Source organism: Etheostoma spectabile, chromosome 18, assembly GCF_008692095.1.
Source record: "Etheostoma spectabile isolate EspeVRDwgs_2016 chromosome 18, UIUC_Espe_1.0, whole genome shotgun sequence".
NCBI lineage: Eukaryota > Metazoa > Chordata > Actinopteri > Perciformes > Percidae > Etheostoma > Etheostoma spectabile.
This window is the reverse complement of record NC_045750.1, coordinates 25551362-25575947: the sequence shown is the minus strand read 5'-3', so window position 1 is coordinate 25575947 and position 24586 is coordinate 25551362. Positions and strand designations below refer to the sequence as shown.

Here is a 24586-nt window from a genome sequence, read left to right as displayed (position 1 = left end):
GGAACCTTTTGATGAATTCAGCCTGCCTGTAGGGAACTTGCCTTTTTATTTCTTCGCCTGCTCAGAAATACAAAGTGTCATCAGATAGATATACCAGTAAAATCAGGATGATAAAAAAAAGCCAGAAATTGATGCATTCATTCCCTGTTGCACTACATAATTTAATACGTCCTGAACATCTGCTGCCACACATCAAAACCTGTTCCTCCCAACGCTGACATCCATTATTTCTTAGATTAATGATCATTTTGTAGCCTAAAGCGTAACTTTCGAATTAGAGACTTAGGAAGTTCTATCCACAGGGAGAATGAAAGTCTTACACATTGACTCAAATTATTAGCTGATAAAAAATTCAGAAGCTGTGTGAATCCCACACGTAGCTAATAAATGCTTTGTTTTTCTTCTATGCTTTGAGATAATTCCATTTTAAAGAGGTAAGACGTCGTATTGATGAAGCCGTGAGAGCGCAACCGTGACACTATCAATAGGCCTGTTACATGTTGCGTGTGCCAGTGAAATGTCCATAGTTTGCTCCTCTGGGATGTAAGATACTCAGTCGTGTGGGTTCATGTTTGTGGCACCACGAGGTCAGGGGGGGAAACACTGGCTGTGCGAATCTTGCTTCATGCTCCATTTGAGAAAGACACGGAAGTGCTACTGAGAGCCACAAGGGCTAACAGGATTGGATGGGGAGCAGCGATGACGCATTCCTGGGCTCAATGAGATGTGACGGAATAATTCGCTGATGCTGTCAGCTCAAAATAGAAAACGGAAATCTTCTAGCAAAACCACACACAGACATTCATGTAGGCCTAAATTGTCGTGCTTGAACCACACAAACTTCAGCCTCAATTTGTGGCAAGCATTTTGAACATTGAAAGCACAGAAAACAGGCTGCCAACACTGTTATTTGGGAACACACACAGCTACATCCCTCTCTGGACTTTTTTTAACCATTCTCTTGTCCTCCCAGTGCGTTCAACTAAGAATAAGTTCTGCTGTGGCCCCCTGTGATCCCAGCTGACAGGGGCCGGAAATGCTGAAAATAACGCTGGTCCAGGCTTTTTTTTCACAGCAGGTGTCGGGTTGTCCACTGAGGCAACATGTCGCACAAGCTTTGCTGAATCTGGCACGTGAGCTGTGGCATATGGTGTGAGTAAGAGTAGGGAGGACACTCTGCGACAGCATGGAATGGGGAATGAGTTGATGTCCCCCCTCCAGGTAGCAGCTTTGCTGTGCACGGTTACGTAGGCTGGCATCCACTGCTGCTCAGAGTTAACATAATACAGCAGTCAATGTGCCTTTCATACACAAGTAACAGAAGGGTGTGTGAATGGTTTTGCTATTAATGCTGGAGGGCAAAAAAAAAGTTATGCCAGTTTAAAAAATTCTCTTTAAACACTGTAAAGTTGTGTTAAAGGGCCCATGGCATGACAATTTCCCTTTAAGAGTTTTTTCATTAATGTCGTTCCCCAGCCTGCCTATGGCGCCGTAAACCGAGCCTGCGTATCCAGCTCTGCTTTTGAGAAAATGAAAGTCAGGATGGGCCAAGCTGGAATCTGCCCCTTAGAGTCATAAAGGAATGGGTTACCTCCCTTTCTCTGCGCCGCCCAGAGAATTTGCAGAGAATTTTACTTATTGTCCAAAAAACATCCGAATCAGAATAAGTGACAAAAGACTTGGACGGGGAGAGCGACAGAAGACTATGTTTTAATTTACATTTGGACCCAGAAAAAGTGCATGGTGGAGGGAAGACAACACAAGGGTTAAGTTTAGGCAAATAAAGTCTTCAAAAGAAACCATCATCGCCTGTTGGTTGGTAATTTGAAGTGCTAATTTAAGTCCGGGCCCAAGAGTAAGTGCCAAAGGGTAGTAGGTTGGCTTTATGTATTGTGGCTGAAAGTAGGTGGTGTGTAAGGTTGGAGGTCAGGGTGGTGTAGAGATATAGCACTTAGACTTTCATGTGAGAGCAAGAGCCCAGTCAGCATCAACAGTTAATCTCTTTAACCTAAAACCTAAATCCCCTTAGTTATAGTTTTAGCTATCAACAAAACAATATTGTCATTACATATTGTCAGAAAATACAATTTTGTAAAACGGTTGGTATTGGATGTTAAAACATTGTGCATTGTGCATGAATGCAACCTGGGTGTTTTACAGAATGGTCCAAGCACATTGTACTATTTAGACATACCTGTTAAAATGTACAATTATTGAAATAACAGTGTTGTCCTGGTTCACATTGGAATGTTCTCTTGCATAAGGTCCTACAGGTCTGTACTTTAGGATGTTGTCTTCCAATCTTGATCCAAGCCTGCAAAATGATGTTACAAAGCAATATGTCATAGTGTACAGTACAGTGCAGCTACTCTACTGTTTGATTTACTGCAGGTCCAGTGTCCTGTTGGAGTGATGTGCAGTGGAGAGCTTGGAAGCACTATCAGAGGGGACATGGTAGGCTCCAATGTATTAAATGCCATACGGTAAGCAGTAACTGTGGGCAAATTGATCAGAATAATGTAGCAGGTGTAATCTGACTTCAAGGAGAACAAAATTGGGGCGGCTCTAGCTCACCACAGCGGAGCGTTGGCCCCATGTAGACATGAGTCTGCACGCGGCCGGGGGTAGTCTGACCTGCGGTCCTTTGCTGCGTGTCACCCCCCCCCTCTCCTCATCCACTTTCTGGCTACCACTCTCACTAATAAAGCGAAAAGCGCCAAAAAAACTTTAAAAAAGAACAAAAATCTGCAGCAGATACTGAAAATTAGGAAAGTAGATTCAGTTTGGGCTTCAAAAACAGAGGATTACTCTGAGTATTCTGCTCTAGTGTTAATATTCAATCAGGTTTAAAAGCAAAAGACCAAACCCAAACCAAAAGCAAGAGATTATGGAAGAAGTAAAAATTAAAATGCTACATTCCACGGGATTAGGAACTGGTGGCAAATGTCTCCAGTAAATCTGTGATTCCGTTTGCAGCGTCGCTGACTTTAACACATCGGGGACAGAAGCTCTCTCAGACAAAGCAGTTAATGAGCAGGAAAAGATTTTTCATTAACAGCATGAGAATGGACACAAGCACAATAGTGACTGAGATGTGTTCAACTTGTCTTCATCAATCCAACTTTTTTATATTGAACTCACAGATCAGATTTGTCCTTTATCAGAATCTTTGTTTGACAATGGCATTTCATCAGGAGGAGACATGTTTGCAGATATGAAATTAAGTTTATGTGTACAGCTCAATGAAGTCTTTGCGATTAGACTCCCTTGTATATACATTTGTTGTATATCTATTAATAGGGGTAGAGAAACCATCAGACCCCCGATGGAAATCTAGACAGAGCTCGAAGACCAGACCGAAAGAGGTCCGGACCGGTCAGCTGGAGTAGAGACTGGGAGGTGGAAGGGGGGGGGGGGGAGGGGGGGGGGGGGGAGTGTTGCCACTCTTTGCCTGCAACGACAGCACATAGCAAAGGGGGAACCAGATTTTAAAGCAGGGTTGTGACTCTGTGAATGGCCCTTGCAATGTGTGTGGGATTCTGATTGGTTAAGCAGGAAGGTGAGAACCCTCACAGCTGGATTCCATTGAGGAAGAGAGCATTGGATTAAATCTAGGCTTCCTGAAAGAATTTCGCTGAGTATTTGAACTAGGAGAGACTAGTTCCAGACATTGACAGTTACATATGCATGATCAATAATCATTTATAGAATAACAGCTGAGGTGATTTCGGAGGCATCGATTAAAAGTTAGGTTTCTGAGTACAATAGAGGATCCTGGCTTTGAACTGATGAATATCAAACATTTAAGTAATAGTCGTTTAGCTGTTCGTGCAATATCAGTCCATACCAAAGCTACACAGAGGGTAAGAATTGTGTAATTTTGCTCAAAGTCAGGACTGAATGCATGTAAGTTAATGTATTAAATCACCTTCTGTCTGGAAACATAAATTGGATCCCAAAACTGTTGTGCTGTGTGTGTCAGCTCCGGTTGCCAGGACAACCCAGGAGTAGATTTTTATTGTGGATCCAGTGTTGGTGGATTAATTGTGTTTAAGAACCCACAAAAAAGGGGGGGAGCGGGCAAATGAATGATTACGACTATAGCTGATCTAAGGCATGTCGTTGTATCATAAAGCGGCAGGATGCTAAACAGGCGAGCAATATTCTGCTGTTTATTTAGAGGTAAACAAAGACGAGAATATGAAAATTAGAGGTGTAATTTGTCAACAGAGCACATGGAAAAGCACTCAAAACCAGGAATAGGTTAGTCCATTCCTCTCAATACTTTCTAATTTTTCATACCCGTCTGCTCTCTCAGCTTCAAGCCATGGTTATATTTAAAATATTATAAAAGAAAATGATAGTAGAGACGAGTCATAAGTCCTAGCACCTCCCCTGGTGAGTGCCCTCTGAGACCTCTCCACTTGTCTTGGCCATCAACCCCCGGCTTAGCTGTGAGATGTAATCACTCCGTTCTGGGCATAAATAGAGGGTATAATAAAAAGTAAGTTTTCAAACTCACATTAAAACTTAGAAGACTTTGAAAACTGAGTTTGGATCCTTAATGCGCATACTAATGAAGACAGTTCTCGACGCACCTCAAACTAATACTTTTTATTTCCATGACTTTGATAAGGCGTCAGAACTGATCTGACACTGAGACGTGATGAGGGGGGGGCTCTTAACCCAGCACCAAGTGCAGGTGGAGGAGATTCATTGGAAGGATTGAGTAAGGAAGAAGGGAAAGGAGAAGCTGGAGGCTTCAATGCGGCAAAACGGACGAGAGTGAAATCACGCGCTGAAAGAAAGGCACTATTCCAAGAGTGGTTTTGTTTCGAAAGCAACAGACTTTTGGGCAAATAAACATTTTTAAACAAGAAATACACCACAAAATCAGGCTTGCTTTGGTACCAAAGCAGCTAGGTCTTCTCACTTTAAATGCAGGTAGGTGGTGGCCTTTGGTGGCTGTGCTCCTTTTGCTCTGAACAGCCAAGGTTGGTAGCTGCGTAAAATACTTATACATAAATAAAAAAAACAGGTAACATTAAAGTTTCCTTTATGAGCGACGATTTCCCTAGACAGTCTCAAACTGAAACAGTTTGGGTCGAGCTGGGATGTAAATTAAACTCATAAAAAATAGCATCACCCAGTAATGTAATTTTCACAGCAAATACATGTCTAAGGTTCATTAACATTCGTCCCACCATATGAAGGCAGACCGAACCTTCTGAGTTACGCTGTGGTTTTTGTAACACTCAAATGTGGTGTTGTCCACACACATTTGGTTCCATCCGCTAATGATTGTGGTCTGCCTGGGTAAAATCTGTGACCATCCATAAACATATGTTTCTCGACCTTAACAATTAGTCAAGATAATCATGATTTCTGCTATTTCACTCAAAAGATTACCGATAATTCATCTAAAATGACGTTTGTTCACCACGATTTCATAACGAAGTCTAAAACTAGTGTTAACAAACTTCTAAAGTTGGCTAAAAATATATACAATTACAATTGGGTAATCATTAAGAGCCCAATAAGTGCATGGAAGACAATATGAGGGTTCAGGAATCCATACTGTTTGTGGGCATAGGATGTAATAATGGAAGGCGTAAATATAGCATAGCAGTGAGCAAAAGTAAAGAAAGGCTATAAGTCAGTGAACCATACACAGTGATATTGTATCAAAGTCTTGCTTTGTATTAGTAACTTTTAGACATAGTAGTTTTCTGCTAACGAAATTCAACTTAATATTTTTGTGGAAAATTATGGGTTAATGCTAAAGATGGAGCAAACAGTAGTAGAGAAAAGTGCACAAAGACAGTACCAGCATGTCTAACAACATTAGCATCATAACCTACTGGTTATACCAGCCAAGTAAGAACTGTAGCAAGCACATTTGTTAGAAACTAAATGTGTTATTTCCATTCTAAAAGTAAATCTTAAAAAGATGTTTTTACTAATCCAACACACTTGAAAAACTCATTACGGAACGTATACAACACAAACCAGTTTTGGAAGAGATTTCATGCCCCGGAACTCATCTTATGCAACATCAAGTTATTTGGAATGGTGGGTGCAAGAGAGTACAATGTGTGCGCAGTCGTATTCCTAATCGATGGTGTTGGTAAGCACATGAGGTGGTGCGAGAGGGCTGACCGCTGTAGCGAGGAGTCAGTAGTGCAGGAAACGGGAACTGGTCCTGCATGCCATAGCAACAGGGGGAAGGAGGCTCCGAGAAGGCAGGGTAATCAGGACAATGAAAGTGCACTGCTTAGTAACATATGTTCGCACTTTCTCTGGACATAGTATGTGTAGTCATAAGAAATCCCATATAATGCCACAGCAGCAGCGGGTCATAGCACTGTAATCCAGAGGGATTCCAATAAACCAGAGGCAGCGGAGCAAGTGAGTCCTCGTAGTGAGACTTAATCCAGAGGCTTTTTATGTTTCCTGTCACCCCCCCCTCCCTTCAGGACTTCACCATGACCCTGTATCTAAGGCACTACTGGAAGGACGAGAGGCTGCCTTCCAAGCTCCACCAACAAGAGCATGAACATTTAGACGGGCGCCTGGTGAAGAAAATTGGGGTGCAGATTGTGTGCTTCGTCCCATCCAAGAGGTTCTTTCATCCATGGACACCACCATGAAACAATCATGCGCGGTGGGTTCTCGGACGAGTCATGTGTTGTACAGCCTGAGGGGTGGAGTACGGAAGTCGCGCTCGCACGCACAGATATCTTGCCGTCCCGGGTCACCCAACCGCAAATGAGAAGTGAGGCCTTGTGAGAAGCACGAGAGTGGCGTGTCCACTGCTTGCTTATCCCCAGGTTACCGTAAACTGCTGCAGCAACATGGACTTCACCTCGTTTCCTTGGATCGCAGACATGGCACGCTCGAGTGGAGAGCTGTGGAGTAATTCATAAGCCACTGCCATTCCACTCCATTGACTAAGAATGATAAAGTTGATCCCTAATTCATGAAATGCACCAAAGCATTTGCAGATGTGTGCCTTAATTAACAACCACACGTGGCTAAAACCCGCATAGTAATCATTAATGTTATTATTAATACTTGTACTTTATCGTAAGAGGTGGTGTGGTAAACAACAGTGGATGTTAATCCTCTGACACCAAACAAGGGTGATTTAACTTATGTCTAGCTGATTTGACCTATGCTTAGTGAAGATGTGCCTGAGCTTTTGTTGGGAATGTTTAAGGTCACAATATTTTCTACAAATTAATAATACCACTGTCAATTTGTCCTCATGCCATTGGTCGCCAGGATGCTCCTTGGTTCCGCTCTGTGTGGGTTTTCCATTTCAAACTCGCTTCTGGAAACAACAACAAACGTCAAGTAGCAGACACATGCTGAAATGGAAATTTAGAAGAACAGTGGGATCGTGCAATAGGGAAATCTGCTTGGTTCTTCCAGTAGAATGGATTGTCAACGATTTATAAAGAACTATTTTTAAGGCATTTTCTATGCTAAGCGTTTGAGGGCCCAATAGGGGGGATTTGCATGAACAAAATATACAAGGGCAATAAAACTGGTGAGAACAAATTACATTAAACTAGTAGCAGCTAGTCTTGCAAGTTTGCACCAAACAAGTTCTTCGCGGACTATCATCTATAACTGCTAATCAATCAGGACCTCTCTCTTCAAGAGTGTCAACAACATGGGTCTCAGATCAAGACAGTACAAAGGGACGAAATCAATCATCGTCCTTTGCCTCGGGTGTTCCAGAGTATACGTATGAGGTCCTTATGATCTAACTTGGATGTTCGGTATAGACAATGTCATGACTAACACAAGCGACTGTCAGGTCAGATCAGGGAGGCCGCGTGCCTAGAAACCACGACTCCAGTGGGTCTCGATAATTGTCCAATGTGTGCGTGAGTCCTAGCGAACTATGAGTGTGCCTTACTGGAGCCCCATGCAGGACTCCGTTCGGGTCTACAAAAAGGCTGAATACTCTGAGCGCTGCTCTGGGCATCTGCACACAACAACAGTCAGAGCCCACCCCCCCACCCCCGCCCCCCCCCCCCCCCCCCCCAAGACAAAAAAAACAATACTTTTCAAAACACATGCTAGGCATAACAATGCGATAATGATAATAATTAAAAAAAAGTTTAAGAAGAAAAAAAAAAGAAGAGCACAAAACACAACGTTGGTGACATTAAAGAATGGCTTGTTCTTGCACAATGAAGTTTACTAGTTGCAGGAAAGGTGACACCATTAAGTCCCAATCTGTGGTTCATTCCAACACTGGAGAGGCCGAATAGAGTGCAGCTGTTTGGTCTTTAGACTCAGACTGTTGCACATCCCAGTGAAATGACCAGTCACACTTTAACTGTTTAGCTGTCCGCATTGAAACATGTTTAAGCTGGTGTTGGGCCTTCAAATAGGCATTCATTTCACAATGGGTAAGGAACCATTGACTGTAATTGGTTTTAAAGGACATTATCACAATGGCCTATTATCAAACTGCTGCTGCAATATAAACTGTAAACTATTTACTCACAGTCCATGGCTTTTGTCCTTCTCTCCCGATGCACACAGGACGAATTACACTGATGCTGTAGGAAAAGGCCGGGGTGACGAGTCCTGACGCACATGACGACAGGATTTCTCTGTCTCGTCTCAGATTCCAGAGTTTCACACCACTCAAGGAATAGCTTCTACAGAAGCACAGGTAGATGACAAAAACAAATACCCAAGTCTGTAGATATTGTACGTATATAACTTTTTTTCTCCATCTTATAATAATAGTTAAACATTTTAAATAAGAAGTGGTCACACCTAGCCCCATCCATATATTTCATTAATACATGCAAATGGTCTATTTTTACAAAATAATTACATTTTGAACGTCAGAGCAACTTGTCTTTAGAAAAAACAATGTCGCCAGGTCACTCCACCACAAACACACTTACAAAAGACATTAGGTCATATAGATATAAAAAAAAGACTGAAAGCTGTTATGATTAATGTTTCAATAAAGCTATGAAAAAATTTCGATTAGCAATGTATAGAGAAAGACGTACCTCGAAGAAAATGGTAAATGTGCAAACTATAACATTAAAAAAATGTGCGAAAGCACATAATGGGCAATCGTACCTGCCAGTGTACTTTTGTCATAAATGTATTTAGCCATGCAATTATCTTTTCATATTCAGATGGTTTATATCCATCCAGCTTTCTATCCCCTGTGCAGATTAGTTAACTTCAACTGGCTAGTTCATCGGGCTTTTTAGCACATAACTTAGTTTACTATATTTCCATAACATTTGTGGATTTTCCGTTTTCCCTCTACCAGGCTGGTCACAACGTCTGTACATAAATCAACCCCTGCGGCGGCACTCTTCTTCTTCCTGCTGCAGACCCTAATTCCGGTCAACTATGAGGTCATGCTGTCCTGGGTGTCCCTTTTATTCTGGGCGACCGCAGGGCCGTCCCAGCCAGAGTTCTAGTTAGGTAGGAAGACATCCAACACAATGACCATCCTGCCTGTTCAATGAATAGTGTGTGCAATCACATCAGGATGCAGTGAAAAACACAAAAGCAGGAAAACGTACGGGAAATAGCAGAACAGAGTGTCACTATCACATCCGTTCAGTATAAAAGAGCTCCAGTTAGCCAATGAAAACAAAATTATTCAGTTTGTGTTGCCATGAAAATTTTTTTATCAAAGCTAGGCTGCAAGCTAGGAGACAATTGTAGTAAGCTTTTTACATTTGTAACTACAACTAAAGAACCAAACAAAATAGGTCTCTTATATAAATGTGAGACCGTTCACGTGTACATACTATCTGTTTATAACATAATAATAACCATAACACATTTAACTAAAACAGTGGAGTTCCATGAAGCAGGATACTGCCAGAACTGGTGACGGTGTGTAAGACTTGGATCAAAGTTGCGACATAGCACCAATGATGGCGCTCATGTCCAGAAAACCTGTCTAGTGAAAACAAACTAGCCAATGAGGAAGTACCTTGAAACGGGCAAGTGGAATAATAACATCTTCGACGAAGCAAGTGGAAGCAGGTACAGCAATGCAATGGAGGGTGTGAAACAGGAATCAATTGTCCCTCCCAATCACATGCCCAAACCATATCTGTCATATCCTGATCACGTGATGCCCCCCCCCCCCCAACACACCCAAAATTATGCACTGCAAAGCCTGGAGAGGAAAAACCTCCTGAATCCGTCATGTTTCCATTTTGTTTGATTTTGTCTAAAGTAAAGACAGTGGTTGTCCTCTGTTGCACGTTTGTTCGAATAGGGGCACACCACTGAAACCAGGACCAATATGAACTGGGAAAAACGTCTCATAGGGGCGCGTTCCTTTGAAATACAAGAATACTAAGTTAAATTTGATCATTTAACTTGTATATCTCTGAAGGAACAGACCAAAGGGTGAATGCGGAGCAGACTGTATGTGATTCAAACCGATAACATTACACAAAAATAAATATATCAAGGATCAATGGAAAAGTAAAAGTCAAGCATCAAGACTTAAAAGAAAGAAGATGAGGTATAAGGGAATCAAGGTATAGGGTCCCCTAAAAAAAGGACCCTAAAATGCCGCTGCACTCGCTCATTCTTTCTTTTGTTAAACAATATCCAGTGAACAGTTTCCCCATTCTAGTTTTTGCCCTACCTGTCCAGAGGGATGTCTGTCCCCGGACAGATTAGAGAACACCTGGAATATGAACCTTCTTCATAATAGAATTTGTATGTCCTCTGGCGTTCAGGTAAACACGGTTGCTACCCATGTCACCCTATCACTGGAGTCAAAGCCTCCATGCCCAGGGTTCCCTACATCACAAGCTGTGGATATTTACTCGGTGGCAAGTTTTGTCGTGTCTTCCTGTCGGCGTGAATACGCGGGCCGTCAATACCTGACTACGAGTGAGGGCACGGTAAGACCGCAAGCTCGAGAAAAAGCCAGAGAACAGGTACAGGGGACGTGTCTCAGAAAGGCATACATCTCCAAATGGGGAACTTACAACTTCTATTTAATCTGATTTTCTCCTCCTTTTGCACAGGCCAGACAACTGCCCTGCACCCCGGTGGCATGCCACGCCAGGACCATGATGCTAGAAGGGACATACAGCGAGCGGATGCCAACGCGGCAGGGTGACACGAGGGCCCAGGCAGTGAGGAGCGTCGGAAAAACAGGAGCGAATGGGGGTGCATCTCCTGGACCACGAGCCGGGGGGACAAGAGAAGAAGGGCATCCGCCGGCTTCCGGATTATCAGAAACACGCTCCAGCCATGACACCTATTCTCGCATTGTATTCCCGGCGCCTACATCCTGTTAACCAGATTTACGGTGTGTGTAACTGCGAATTGCGTGATTTAGCAAAAGCCCAAACTAGCAGTTGTAAGAAAAAACTGTGGAATCTTGTAGTGTCATTAGAAGCGAGGATACAGTTGTTTCCTTCTACATGTTCTGGTGGAGCAAACAAGTCCGAGCAGGATGGGTTGAAGATGGCTGTTGTGAGGCTGCTGGATGGGAAACATCTCCAACTCTGGGCTACAGTTTGTCACACAACGTGGACTGAACCACTTATCGATTACGTCCCCTTATAATATCACAAGCTCATAATTTACATATCATAACTGCCACAAACTGTGGTGGGGTGGTTGCACAAGTGTGCTGTCCCTGAAGTCTAAAAAATCACAAAAACACGGATAAGAAACTCTCCAGCTTGCCTACTATTAATAGGGCCACCCCAAAACAGTGATAACTGCTACAGACATCATGATGTTTTTAAGGCTTTTGCAGAACAACTTTAGTTTTGTCCATTCCATTTTGTCCCAAGTAAAGCATTAAATGTTCCTATATTTCCATATAAAACATGTCTCTGCTACATCATCAAACTATCACAAAGCTTTAGTACATTTTTAAAAAAATTGTTCTAAAAAACGTTGCTGATGTTTTACGCCATTTTTTCAGGCACCAACTTATGTTCATAATTGTATTGTAGCCTATTAGAAAGATGGTGCCCCGTTCTTAATCCCGCTACTAAACTCAGATTTTTCAGGCCAGGGGGAAATAGCTGTCAATGCAGCATAACACAACTCTATTTGATGGCTGAAGGAATTAGAGAGCGAGTGATGTGAAACAAGGCTACAAGAGGTTCTAACCAACGAGGATCCTTTCATGCTGAAAACACAAACCAGGACATCTCGTCACCTTATGAAGTTGGTTTGGACCTAATGCGTGGCCATTACACCACCCGACACAGCAACCATCTTTGGCTTTGTGTGAGTGGGTGTTTTTATGTTGTAATCGTCTCATCAAACTCTGAGAAAAATTAGGTTTCATGAGTGCTCATCTGTGAGTGTCTGAATAATGATGGCGGGTTTAGCATTTGACACAATAGACGGAAACGTTTATGTCCATGTATTCTCAGCTGAAGTTCCATCCATAAACCCATAATCAAAGTTGTGGCTTACCAGCCCTGCCTGGACTTCCGTAAATATCCACATCTATTCTATGAAGCTACTATCTCAGATAAAAATGTCAACCAAAGGAGATGATTCATTTCTGGTGCTGTTGCCTCTGTAACCTGTTTGCATATGACTGAGGCGATAGCATAACATGGTCCAAAGCGAGCGGCTCATGAGGTAATATGCGTCTCTGCTCAGTGATAGCATTTCAAAGTGAGTGGAATGCTGAGCCTCGTACAGTTTGTACATGGACTAACGTATACACTACCGGCATTTGTCAGAGTAAAGCAAACAGGATGCACAGGATCTTCCTACTGTTGGGTTATAAAGCAAACACAAACACCACTGTTGCTGGTAAAGGCTTATTCTATGCAGTATTCACAGCTGTCATTCGTGAGTTTCTTTTATTTGGATATTTATTTTAGTGTAGAAACAGGATCATGGACGTTACACCTTAAGTTGGCAAAGAGCACGTAACGGGCTGTGTACAACAGAACGGCTTGATGCATGTGCTGCAGGCAGTGCAATACTGGTTTGCTAGATGTGGTTTATTAGAAAGGACTCAACTGGAAAGCTGTGGACCATGATGTAACACATCTTGAAACGCCCTTGAAGTGAGACAATTTTATACACACAAACATGCTACTTAAATGGCCACTGTGTTTGTTTCCATTTGTTGTTGAGCACTATGAGGGACTGCCTTTGTTTATTGGGGACGTTCATGTGGGTAAATAGATAATTTAGAAGCTTCCTATGTGCATGGCTTATGCTGTGATGGTGTACTTTCACAACCCACAGGTTTGCGTTTCATCCCAACAGGGTTTACCAGTCAAGTATTTCATATCAATCCACTTTCTGGTGCATTCTTAACGTTCATTTGTAAGCATTTCTCCCAGCAGAGGGTGAATTGTATAGTGACAATCAACTGAATTCACTTTCTGAACAATGTCAATGAAATCCAAATGAGCCTTATGACCTGTATGGTTTCCACTTCAGATGTGCTAGCTGACGGCTAGCTGTGTGTAACGCGCATGACGTTGAGTGGTCGGCTAGGGAAATGTGACGATTAGTTAATGTACAAGGCTAGGACATTTTTCAACATGGTCTTGAGGAAAAGTATCCTGAGACGTCGTTCTGGCGTGATGCAAACCATGCTTATAGTTAGCCAAGCAAGTGCAACTATAAAACTTTAATTACACAAAATAGGCAGAATTACGCTTACTATTAAAGAAACAGGCAACAAACTCCTGCTCCTTCACTTGAACAAGACACTCCAATATAAACTTTGGTCCTTGTTGCTTGTTGCGTCTCAGAATAAGGCGCAAGAGGCTTGACAAATCTGGTCGAGACAGTTAGAATTAATCTCCCCTCCATCCCTCCCTTTCGCTCCCTTACCTGCAAAACTATTCACAGATGATTTGGAGGAGTTCTAGCCATCATGAAGCGGTAAATGTAAATTCCACAACAGGAAATTCCTTGAAATTGTGGGGTCGTTAAAAAAAAGGGAAGAGAGGCAAACATACAGATTGTGATAAGTGAACAGTTCACAAGTGTAGCTGGTAATACCAAGCGGACCAAGGAGGCGATCATCTTAGCTTGGCATAAAGACTTGGAAGCAGGGGGGACAGCTTGCCCTGCGATGTCCAAAGTTTTTAAAAGAAGCCAACAGCACCTCTTAAGGTTTCAATAATAACCTGTTATCTCTTGGTTTAATCAGACCACCATACTTTGGGGGAGAGAACCTTTGTTGTCATCTTTGTAATGGGTCATGATTGTTTATTCGGAGCTGACATTGTGTTTGAATGCCGTACTTTCTGTTTGGAATAGTGGGGTACTACAAGTTTAGTTTTACCCTAACCAATCAGAAAGGAAGCTCAGGGGAAGCAGCAATAGTCAGTGACCACACTAGACTACTATTGGACTTGAAAACAAATCCTGAGTTTTGCACATGTTTGGAAGCAGCTATGCTAGCTGAACACTCCGTGCTTCCAGTCTTGATGAAAAGCCTAGGCTAACCACATATGGCTCTGATACATCCACTGCAAGAAGTGAGCGTGTCGGTAGTGATTCTCTCTCAACTCTCTGTAAGAAAGTGGAAAGGCACATCTCACAAGATGTCAAATTTAGGAAACAAGGTCTCAAACAGGCCTTCCAATCTTTTCAGCACAAATATTGGGCTTTTGCGTCATGGTACCAAAGTTGGCCAAAACTGAATTATTCTTTATTTTTATGGTGACATCATTTTGGAGATGTTCGTTGCTCAGAGTCACACAAACAAGGAAAGAAAAACAAGCATGGCATGCGAATCTTGTTTCATTTCCAAGTCGAAATCACACGCCAACCTTCATCTCAGAAAAGTTCAGAAGTAATACGCTGGCAGAGCAAATTTCAAAATAAAGATTTCTTTAAATGAGTCCTGAGTTCCAGTTTGACCTATCAAACAGTCGGACACCCGTCTACAGAATGTAAAGGCTGTCAAGCTCCCACAGCATGGACTAAGAATTAGTTACTAGTTACTTAAGTTACTAGTTACTTTAGTTACTCCACTCCATTCATCTGAGAGCTTTAGTTACTAGTTACTTTAGTTACTAGTTACTTTAGTTACTTGTTACTTAAGTTACTAGTTACTAATGAACTACGCCACATGCAAATTTACAACTATGACCTCCAATTAAAATCCCAGTAAGTAGATGTCATTCAACCTGCTACCCTGAGCTGTCCAGTGTTCCTGTTATTAGGAAGTAGAAGGCGATAGGCTGACTTGCTCTTGCCTTCCTCTACCTCCACTCTTGGAATTAGAAAGCAGAAGTCTGCTGATGTTCTATGTGTTCCTGGAAGTGGTCCCCGACCAATGCCTCCTGTGTGAGGAACATTTGATGAAAGCTCTAACGGCGCCTCCCTGTCTGCTTGTCTGTTGCCAGTCCTCTGTCGAAGAAGGTTGCCGATGGAACCAAATCCCGGAAGACGAAGACCAGCCACCTGCTGCGCATAGACGAGCACGACTTCACCATGAGGCCCGCCTTCGCAGGTACGCTCCGATTCAGGAGACGTGCCGCTGCTTCTATTCAGTGGTCATGTCAGTGAGAGAATGACAAGGAATTATAGGATAAAATCAACAAAAAACTATGAATTGTGGCTGTCTTTGAAACATTGACAACATAGAGTTATTTGTTTTTTGAAGAAGTGTGTTGTCTGAGTGATGTCACACAACAGGATTAGATTAGGTTCCCCCTTTGTTGAATGAATGTGAAGGAATGTTGGATCCTTCACGTTCTACTTCCTGGACTGCTCCGGTGCTGCAGGAAATTCCTCCGGATGCATGTATTTTCCATTTCCTTCTGCTTTTTTTGTGTATTTCAGAAGACTATGTTTACCTGGTCCTCAGATCTCTGCAGGGTAAACCCAGACAGCTAGCTAGACTATCTGTCCAATCTGAGGACTATGGTTACCTGGTCCAGATCTCGCAGGGTAAATCCAGACAGCTAGCTAGACTATCGTCCAATCTGAGGACTATGGTTACCTGTCCTCAGATCTCTCGCAGGTAAACCCAGACAGCTAGCTAACTATCTGTCCAATCTGAGGACTATGGTTACCTGGTCCTCAGTCTCTGCAGGGTAAACCCAGACAGCTAGCTAGACTATCTGTCCAATCTGAGGACTATGGTTACCTGGTCCTCAGATCTCTGCAGGGTAAATCCACAGCTAGCTCAGACTATCTGTCCAGTCTGAGGACTATGGTTACCTGGTCCTCAGCTCTCTGCAGGGTAAATCCAGACTAGACTATCTGTCCAATCGGAGTTTTCTCTTGCTCGAGTATTTTGCAGCGGCTCTGTGCAGAGTTTTGCAGATTCTGATTGGTTTAAAGACATGCCATTAAACCAGAGTTTTCCTCCCATCCCCGAATGCTGTGTGGGGGGTAGCCAGACCCTCCTTCAGAGTGCTTTGGAGGAGGGCCAGGCGAAGCAACACCAACGCCACGCTGACTGTGAAAGCAGAAGCAGGTTTCTTTATTTCCCCACTTCTCTTCCATTCCGCTGCCAAACCTAAAGAGCCAGAAGTGGCTCATCGCCCCGGGCAACAGTGACACAGCAACAACCTTGTTTGGCTTCTTCTCTGTGCAGCATGAAGTTATTTTAGGGGGGTGGTTGCCGCCTGCTGTTATCACAACCAGCTTTATATGCCAGGTACGAGGACACATACGAGGAATTTTGCTTTGGATCATAATGCTCACAATGCACTTACTCATTCAAAACATAATACATATACACACATTAATATACACACTACACAGGTTGAGACCATAGTGCAATGAAGAGTGCAAAGTATGCAGGACTAAATTCTAATTACGATAGTTCCTATTATTTTAATTATGGAGCTTAGTGCAAAGGATGCCGGGATAAATAATATTATGTTATTACATAAGTATTATATTACAATATGAACAGTATGAACAGCTCTGAAATAGAGAAAGATGAATAAATAATAAGTGGAACCAGTAAACAGACTGATAAGAGACAGTGTTGCTGGGTTATTGCACAGGAATAATAATAACAATAACAATATTAATTTAAAAAATATTGATAAACAAGAAATAATAATACAAATAATAAAATATTTAAAAAAAATTAAAAAATTACAAAAAATAATAATAATTAATTAGGAGTGTTCACATTTAAGTAAGCATTCACATCAATTATTTCACTTACACAACATCATTACATCATTAACCTTCATGTTGTCCTTGAGTCAAATTTGACCCGTTTTCAGTAAATTATTATTTTTTTGTCACAAAAAAATGGGCCATTGAAAAGGTCAACATTAAACTTATCAAAAAACGTTGGGGAAAAAACACCCCAAAAAAAAGCACCGACAACATTAAAAAAGTGACAAAAATGTTGAAAAAGCGATAATAACGTGATAAAAAAAAGTGACCAAAACGCGATTTTTTTTCATGGTTGACGGGAAGACAACACAAGGGTTAAATCATTATGAAGTATATTATCAAGTGTGTAATAACCGTAATAATAATTTTAGTTGCAACCTTGTGGTTATGCGTTCCATCCTTAACGTTTTCCTTCCATTGTGTACTAGGTGATGATTATTACCTCATCCTGTAAACTTGTCTAATGAGATGAAATAACAGGTTGATCAAAGGACCACAAATTAATTTCACACGCTGCAAACATCCGTAGGAGAACTGTCTGGAGGATTTTATTAGTTATTATGGGGAAATTTGGATGAATTCAGCCCTGCTTGTAGGAACTGGCCTTTTATTTCTTTAATTCTATTTGCCTGCTCAAAAATACAAAGTGTCGTTAGACTGAACCTGTGAGTAAGAAGTCAGCTGTTCATCAGAGGGACGGCTTGTGGAAAGAACCCTGTTCCTGGGTCTGTTGGGCTGTTGGTTCTGGACGGTTATCTCCTTGCACGCATGCACAGCGCGCATGTGGTACTTAGCCGTCGGCTGTAGTCTCAGTGCTAATTGTTAGCCAAGACAAAGGCGACGAGGGGCGACGTGGGGCGACATGGGGCGACGTGGGGTGATGTGGGGGGACGCGGGGTGAATGGGGCGACATGGGGCGACATGGGGACGTGGGGCGACGTGGGGGAAGTGGGGTGATGGGGGGGGACGTGGGCGACGTGGGGCGACGTGGGGCAACATGGGGCGACGTGGGGCGATGTGGGGGGACGTGGGGTGATGTGGGGTGACGTGGGGTGATGTGGGGGACGTGGGGTGATGTGGGGTGACGTGGGGGGATGTGGGGTGGACGTGGTGGTGACGTGGGGTGACGTGGGGGGGAGTGGGGTGAGTGGGGGGACGTGGGGTGATGTGGGGTGACGTGGGGCAACATGGGGCGACGCCACTAGTTCTTGACCATTGACCTGGTGTGTCAGGGCCTTTACACTGTAAACACATGACTCAGAGCGGAGCAGAGGCCGTCCTGTAGAAACACCTCAGGCCATTATTTGTCACCGCTGACAGTAATCAGTCATGTGTCGGGCCCAAACAAAAGTCCCCAGGCGCTGTGTGTGTCCTTTCCCCACAACCTTCAATTTCACGGCAATGGCATGCTGGTATCTGGGGAAGCAATTAAAAATAAGAAGCTTATTTGTTGAAGCGTTCAGTCCCATTCTCTGGTATTCAGCACCAACGGGTCCTGTTGAAGCACAGGAGGAGGTGGCGAGACAAATGGAACGCCCCACGGGGAATTTCATGCTCCTCTGGGACTACAGTTGCAGCCACAGACGGGAGCGTGGATCCCACTGAGGACCACTTTTGTTTTTGCGTCTGTCAGCTTTTGTTTGCCGGCGCAGGCAGCTTCTGCAGAAGAAGAAGAAGAATGCGATCGTCTTGTTCAATCAGAAGCGGACTCGCCGCTGCTGCCTGTGAGACTGCCAGTGCGTTGATTTGGCTGAGGAAAAAGTGTGTGTGTGGCAGCTGCTGTGGTTCCTCCTGGCTTCAAAGGAGCGACTGCAGTGTTACTAATGAAAGCCTCTTCTGGAAAATGATCGAGCTGTTACGTGCCAATGGGGATGTTCGTGTAGGGTGAAAATTCCCACAAATCCGGACTTTGGGGCGTTGTATTGTCCAGATGTACACAATAAACTATGTTCTGATCCCATACCTAAAGATATTGAATGGGAAAATGTGAATTGATTGGTTTTGATTCTTCTACAGTATGCTTAAAAGAGCAACAGTGGATTAGGTGTGTGTAATCAAAAGTGTGCAGGCTGAGCTGTACATTTTGAAAACAGTTCTGTTATCATAACTCGAGCACCTGCACTACTCCCATTGGGCCGTCCCCTACTGTGGCATGACCAATCGAACATACAGGAAGCTGAAAGGAAGAAGACATTTGTTTGGATGGAATATTTGTCATCACATCAAGTTTTCCTGGGTACATCTATTTATGGAGCTTCTCCTTCCTGTCTGCCTCAGGTTAAAAAAAAAAAAAAAATACATCTAATGGGGTGGATAGACCTGTCATGCATTAGTCAAATTTGCATTAAAGAGACGGCTTTTTTTATCCTCATTCCACCCACAGGATTCCGAAGAACCCTCCACCATATGCATCCTTTCACTTTATAGATTTCTTTATAGCCTAAGCAGTATAGGGTCTAATGCGATCTCATCTAGCCAGGATAAACCAACAGTGGAATTATAGTTGCTAATCCATGAAAAGAGGAGCAGTCCAGCATCATTAGTTGGAATAGATAGGCTGTTTTTCTCCCTCTATTCTAGACACATTTATAGAAATGACATAAGGACAATCTGGGAAAGCATCAATGAGTTACAGAACAAAAAAGACTCCCTGCAACGTTCAGCTGTAACTGGAGATATCTGACTTTCTGTAAAAGCTTTCGACATAGTCTTTTTTTGGGGGGCCAAGAGATGATTCTTCCAGACGCTGACGCAAAACAATATCTGTGTCAAGCAAAAGGTATGAAGGATTCCTTTAATGCAAAACAGAAGCAAAAAGGATCAGTTCACACAGACTACATAGAACAGACTGGCAGCATTCGCTGTTCCCTACATCAGTTGGTCCTAGCATTTATGGCTTTTGCACCTTAAAAAGAAGCATTGTCTAGTTATGGCTTTAGTGTGAACATGATTTGTGAGCAGCACACAAAAATCCATAACTCCCTATGGTATTAGATTAGATTCAACTTTATTGTCATTACACATGTACAGGTACAATGCAGCGAAATGCAGTTTAGATAGAGCCTCCGGGCCGCAGCTATTTAAAGCGCCGCCACACGCACTCTGAAAAAGATTTATGCAGACATCAACATAAAGATATACAATACACAACATAATGCACAAGACAACACACAGTTCATGTGGACACATGAAGAATTTTTTTGAGGTGACTTGGGAGGGTGTGAGAAACACAAGAGATCGAGGCAGTCAGACAGGGGGGAGGCAGTCAGGGGGGGGGGAGTGTATGGTGTGGGTGTAATATAATGAGTTGTGTGTGTGAATGTGTAGCGTCAGACTGTCTATGTTGTTAAAAGCTCAGTTCATCGGCGTGACCTTGACCTGGACCTGGCGTGACCTTGACCTGGACCTGGCGTGACCTTGACCTGGACCTGGCGTGACCTTGCGGTGGAAGCAGAAATCTTAAAGCTAGATATATGTTGAGGAACTTGCTCAGTTAACCTGGGGCGTTCAGGGCCCACTCGAGGTCTAGGGCCCCACGTGGTCTGGTGCCCCAGGGCAGCCCGGCCATGCTGGTAGTCAGAAGAAGTAGTTTTGGTTTTGACTAAGTTTGTTAGAGAATATGAGCCACTAAATCTCAGTATGGACAGAAATTGTCTTTTCCCTTTGCAATCAAACACAGGCAAATACAGACATAAATGTCTTGGGGGAGGGGGGGGGTATTTAAAATGTATTTAATAACCGTAATAATAATTTTAGTTGCAACCTTGTGGTTATGCTTTCCATCCTTAACTTGTTCCTTCCATTGTGTTATGGGTGATGATTATTACCTAAACCTGTAAACTTGTTGAATGAGATGGGCCCTACATGCAATAAAAGTTGATCAAATTACCACAAATTAATTTCACACACTGCAAACATCCGTCTTTAGGATTTTCTTATTTATTATGGGAACATTTTGATGAATTCAGCCCTGCCTGTAGGAACTTGCCTTTTTTATTTCTTCGCCTGCTCAGAAATACAAAGTGTCATCAGATTAGCATATACCAGTAAAATCAGGATGATAAAAAAAAAGCCAGAAATTGATGCATTCATTCCCCTGTTGCCTACATAATTTAATACGCCTGAACATCTGCTGCCACACATCAAAACCTGTTCCTCCCCAACGCTGACATCCATTATTTCTTAGATTAATGATCATTTTGTAGCCTACAAGCGTAACTTTCTTAATTAGAGACATTAGGAAGTTCTATCCACAGGGAGAAATGAAAGTCTTACACATTGACTCAAATTATTAGCCTGATAAAAAATTCAGAAGCTGTGTGAATCCCCACACGTAGCTAATAAAATGCTTTTGTTTTTCTTCTATGCTTTGACGATAATTCCATTTTAAAGAGTAAGACGTCGTATTGAATGAAGCCGTGAGAGCAGAACCGTGACACTATCAATAGGCCTGTTCTACATGTTGCGTGTGCCCGTGAACTGTTCCATAGTGTTTGCTCCTCTGGGATGTAGATACTCAGTCGTGTGGTGTTCATGTTTGTGGCACCACGAGGTCAGGGGGGAAAACACTGGCTGGCGAATCTTGCTTCATGCTCCATTTGAAAAGACACGGAAGTGCTACTGAGAGCCACAAGGGCTAACAGGAATTAGGATGTGGAGCATCGCTATGACGCATTCCTGGGTCTCAACTGATGATCAGTGACGTGGAATAATTCGCTGATGCTGTCAGCTCAAAATAGAAAACGGAAATCTTCTAGCAAAACCACACACAGGACATTTCATGTAGGCCTAATTGTCGTGCTTGAACACACACAAACTTATCAGCCTCAATTTGTGGCAAGCATTTTGAACATTGAAGCACAGAAAACAGGCTGCCATACCCTGTTATTTTGGGAACACACACAGCTACATCCCTCTTCTGGACTTTTTTTTTAACCATTCCTTTGTCCTCACAGTGCAGTTCAACTAAGAATAAGTTCTGACTGTGGCCCCCTGTGACCCAGCTGCACAGGGGCCGGAAATGCATGAAAATAACCGCTGGTCCAGGCTTTTTTTTCACAGCAGGTGTCTGGTGTTATGTCCACTGAGGCAACATGTCAGCACAAGCTTTGCTGAATCTGGCACGTGATGCGTGGCATATGGTGTGAGTAAGAGTAGGGAGGACACTCTGCTGACAGCTGGAACTGGGCATGAGTTGATGTCCCCCCTTCCAGGTAGCAGCTTTGCTGTGCCACCGGTTACGTAAGGCTGGCATCCACTGCTGCTCAGATTAACAATAATACAGCAGTCAATGTGCCTTTCATACACAAGTAACAGAAGGGTGTGTGAATGTGTTTTGCTATTAATGCTGAGGGCAAAAAAAAGTTATTGCCAGTTTAAAAAATTCTCTTTAACACTGTAAATGTGTGTTAAAGGGCCCATGGCATGACAATTTCCCTTTAAGAGTTTTTTTACATTAATGTGCGTTCCCCCAGCCTGCCTATGGCGCCCGTAAACCGAGCCCTGCGTATCCAGCTCTGCTTTTGAGAAAATGAAAGCTCAGATGGGCCAAGCTGGAATCTGCCCCTTATGAGGTCATAAAAGGCATGGTTACCTCCCCTTTCTCTGCTTTGCCTGCCCAGAGAATTTGCAGAGAATTTTACTTATTGTCCAAAAAACATCCGACATCAGAATAAGTGACAAAAGACTTGGACGGGGAGAGCGACAGAAGAACTAATGTTTTAATTTTACATTTTGACCCAGAAAAGTGCATGGTGGACGGGAAGACAACACAAGGGTTAAGTTTAGGCAACTCAAAGTCTTCAAAAGAAACCATCATCGCCTGTTGGTTGGTAATTATGAAGTGCATAATTTAAGTCCGGGCCCAAGAGTAAGTGCCAAATCAGGTAGTAGGTTGCGCTTTATGTATTGTGGCTGAAAGTAGGTGGTGTGTAAGGGTTTGGAGGTCAGGGTGGTGTAGAGACATATAGCACTTTAGACTTTCATGTGAGAGACAAGAGCCCAGTCAGCATCCAACAGTTAATCTCTTTAACCTAAAACCTAAATCCCTCCTTAGTTATAGTTTATTAGCTATCAACAAAACAAATATTGTCATTACATATTGTCAGAAAATACATTTTTAAAACGGTTGGTATTGGATGTTAAAAACATTGTGCATTGTGCATTGAATGCAACCTGGGGTTTTACAGAATGGTCCAAGCCACTTGTACCTATTTAGACATACCTGGTTAAAATATGTACAATTATTGAAATAAATCGTTTGTCCTGTTCCACATTGGAATGTTCTCTTTGCATAAGGTCATACAGGTCCTGTACTTTAGGATGTTCTTCTTCCAAATCTTGATCCAAGCCTGCACAATGATGTTACAAAGCAAATATGTCATAGTGTACAGTACAGTGCAGCTAACTCTTATCTGTTTGATATTTACCTGCAGGTCCAGCTGTCCCTGTTGGAGTGGATGTGCAGGTGGAGAGCTTGGACAGCATATCAGAGGTGGACATGGTAAGTGGCTCCAATGTATTAAATGCCATACGGTAAGCAGTAACTATGTGGGCAAATTGATCATGAATAATGTAGCAGGTGTAATCTGACTTCAAGGAGAACAAAATCTGGGGCGGCCTCTAGCTCACCCAGCAGGAGCGTTGGCCCCATGTAGACTGAGTCCTGCAGCGGCCCGGGTTCGAGTCTGACCTGCGGTCCTTTGCTGCGTGTCAACCCCCCCCATCTCTCACTCCCTTTCATGGCTATCCACTCTCACTAATAAAGGGAAAAGCCGCAAAAAAAATCTTTAAAAAAGAACAAAAATCTGCAGATACTGAAAATTAGTGAAAGTAGATTCAGTTTGGGCATAAAAACAGAGGATTACTCTGAGTATTCTGTCTCTCTAGTTTAATATTCAATCAGGTTTAAAAGCAAAGACCAACACAAACTCAAAAGCAATGAGATTATGGAAGAAGTAAAAATATAATATTAATGCTACTATTCCACGGGATTATGGAACTGGTGGCAAATGTCTCCAGTAAATCTGTGATTCAGTTTGCAGCCGTCGCTGACTTTAACACATGGGGACAGAAGCTCTCCTCAGACAAAGCAGTTAATGAGGCAGGAAGATTTTTCATTAACAGCATGAGAATGGACACAAGCACAATAGTGACTGAGATTGTGTTCACACTTGTCTTCTCAATCCAACTTTTTTATATTGAACTCACCAGATCAGATTTGTCCTTTATCAGATATCTTTGTTTTGACAATGGCATTTCAATCAGGAGAGACATGTTTGCAGATATGCAAATTAAGTTTATTGTACAGCTCAATGAAGTCTTTGGCGATTAGACTCCATTGCTATATACATTTTTTGTATATCTATATATAGGGGTAGAGAACCATCAGACCCCCTGATGGAATCTAGACAGAGCTCGAAGACCAGACCGAAGGAGGCTCCGGACCGGTCAGCTGGAG

The 24586-nt window shown here is 42.8% G+C and overlaps 1 protein-coding gene across 1 annotated transcript in view; it reads left to right on the top strand.

The window, feature by feature from the left end:
* Positions 1-24586, top strand: part of LOC116706578 (gamma-aminobutyric acid receptor subunit rho-2) — a gene marked incomplete at its 3' end in the record, with an annotated part of 39333 nt that overhangs the window by 8685 nt on the left and 6062 nt on the right. The window contains 2 exon segments of the mRNA XM_032543503.1: positions 15387-15493; positions 23562-23629. Coding sequence (XP_032399394.1) covers positions 15387-15493; positions 23562-23629 — 175 coding nt within the window.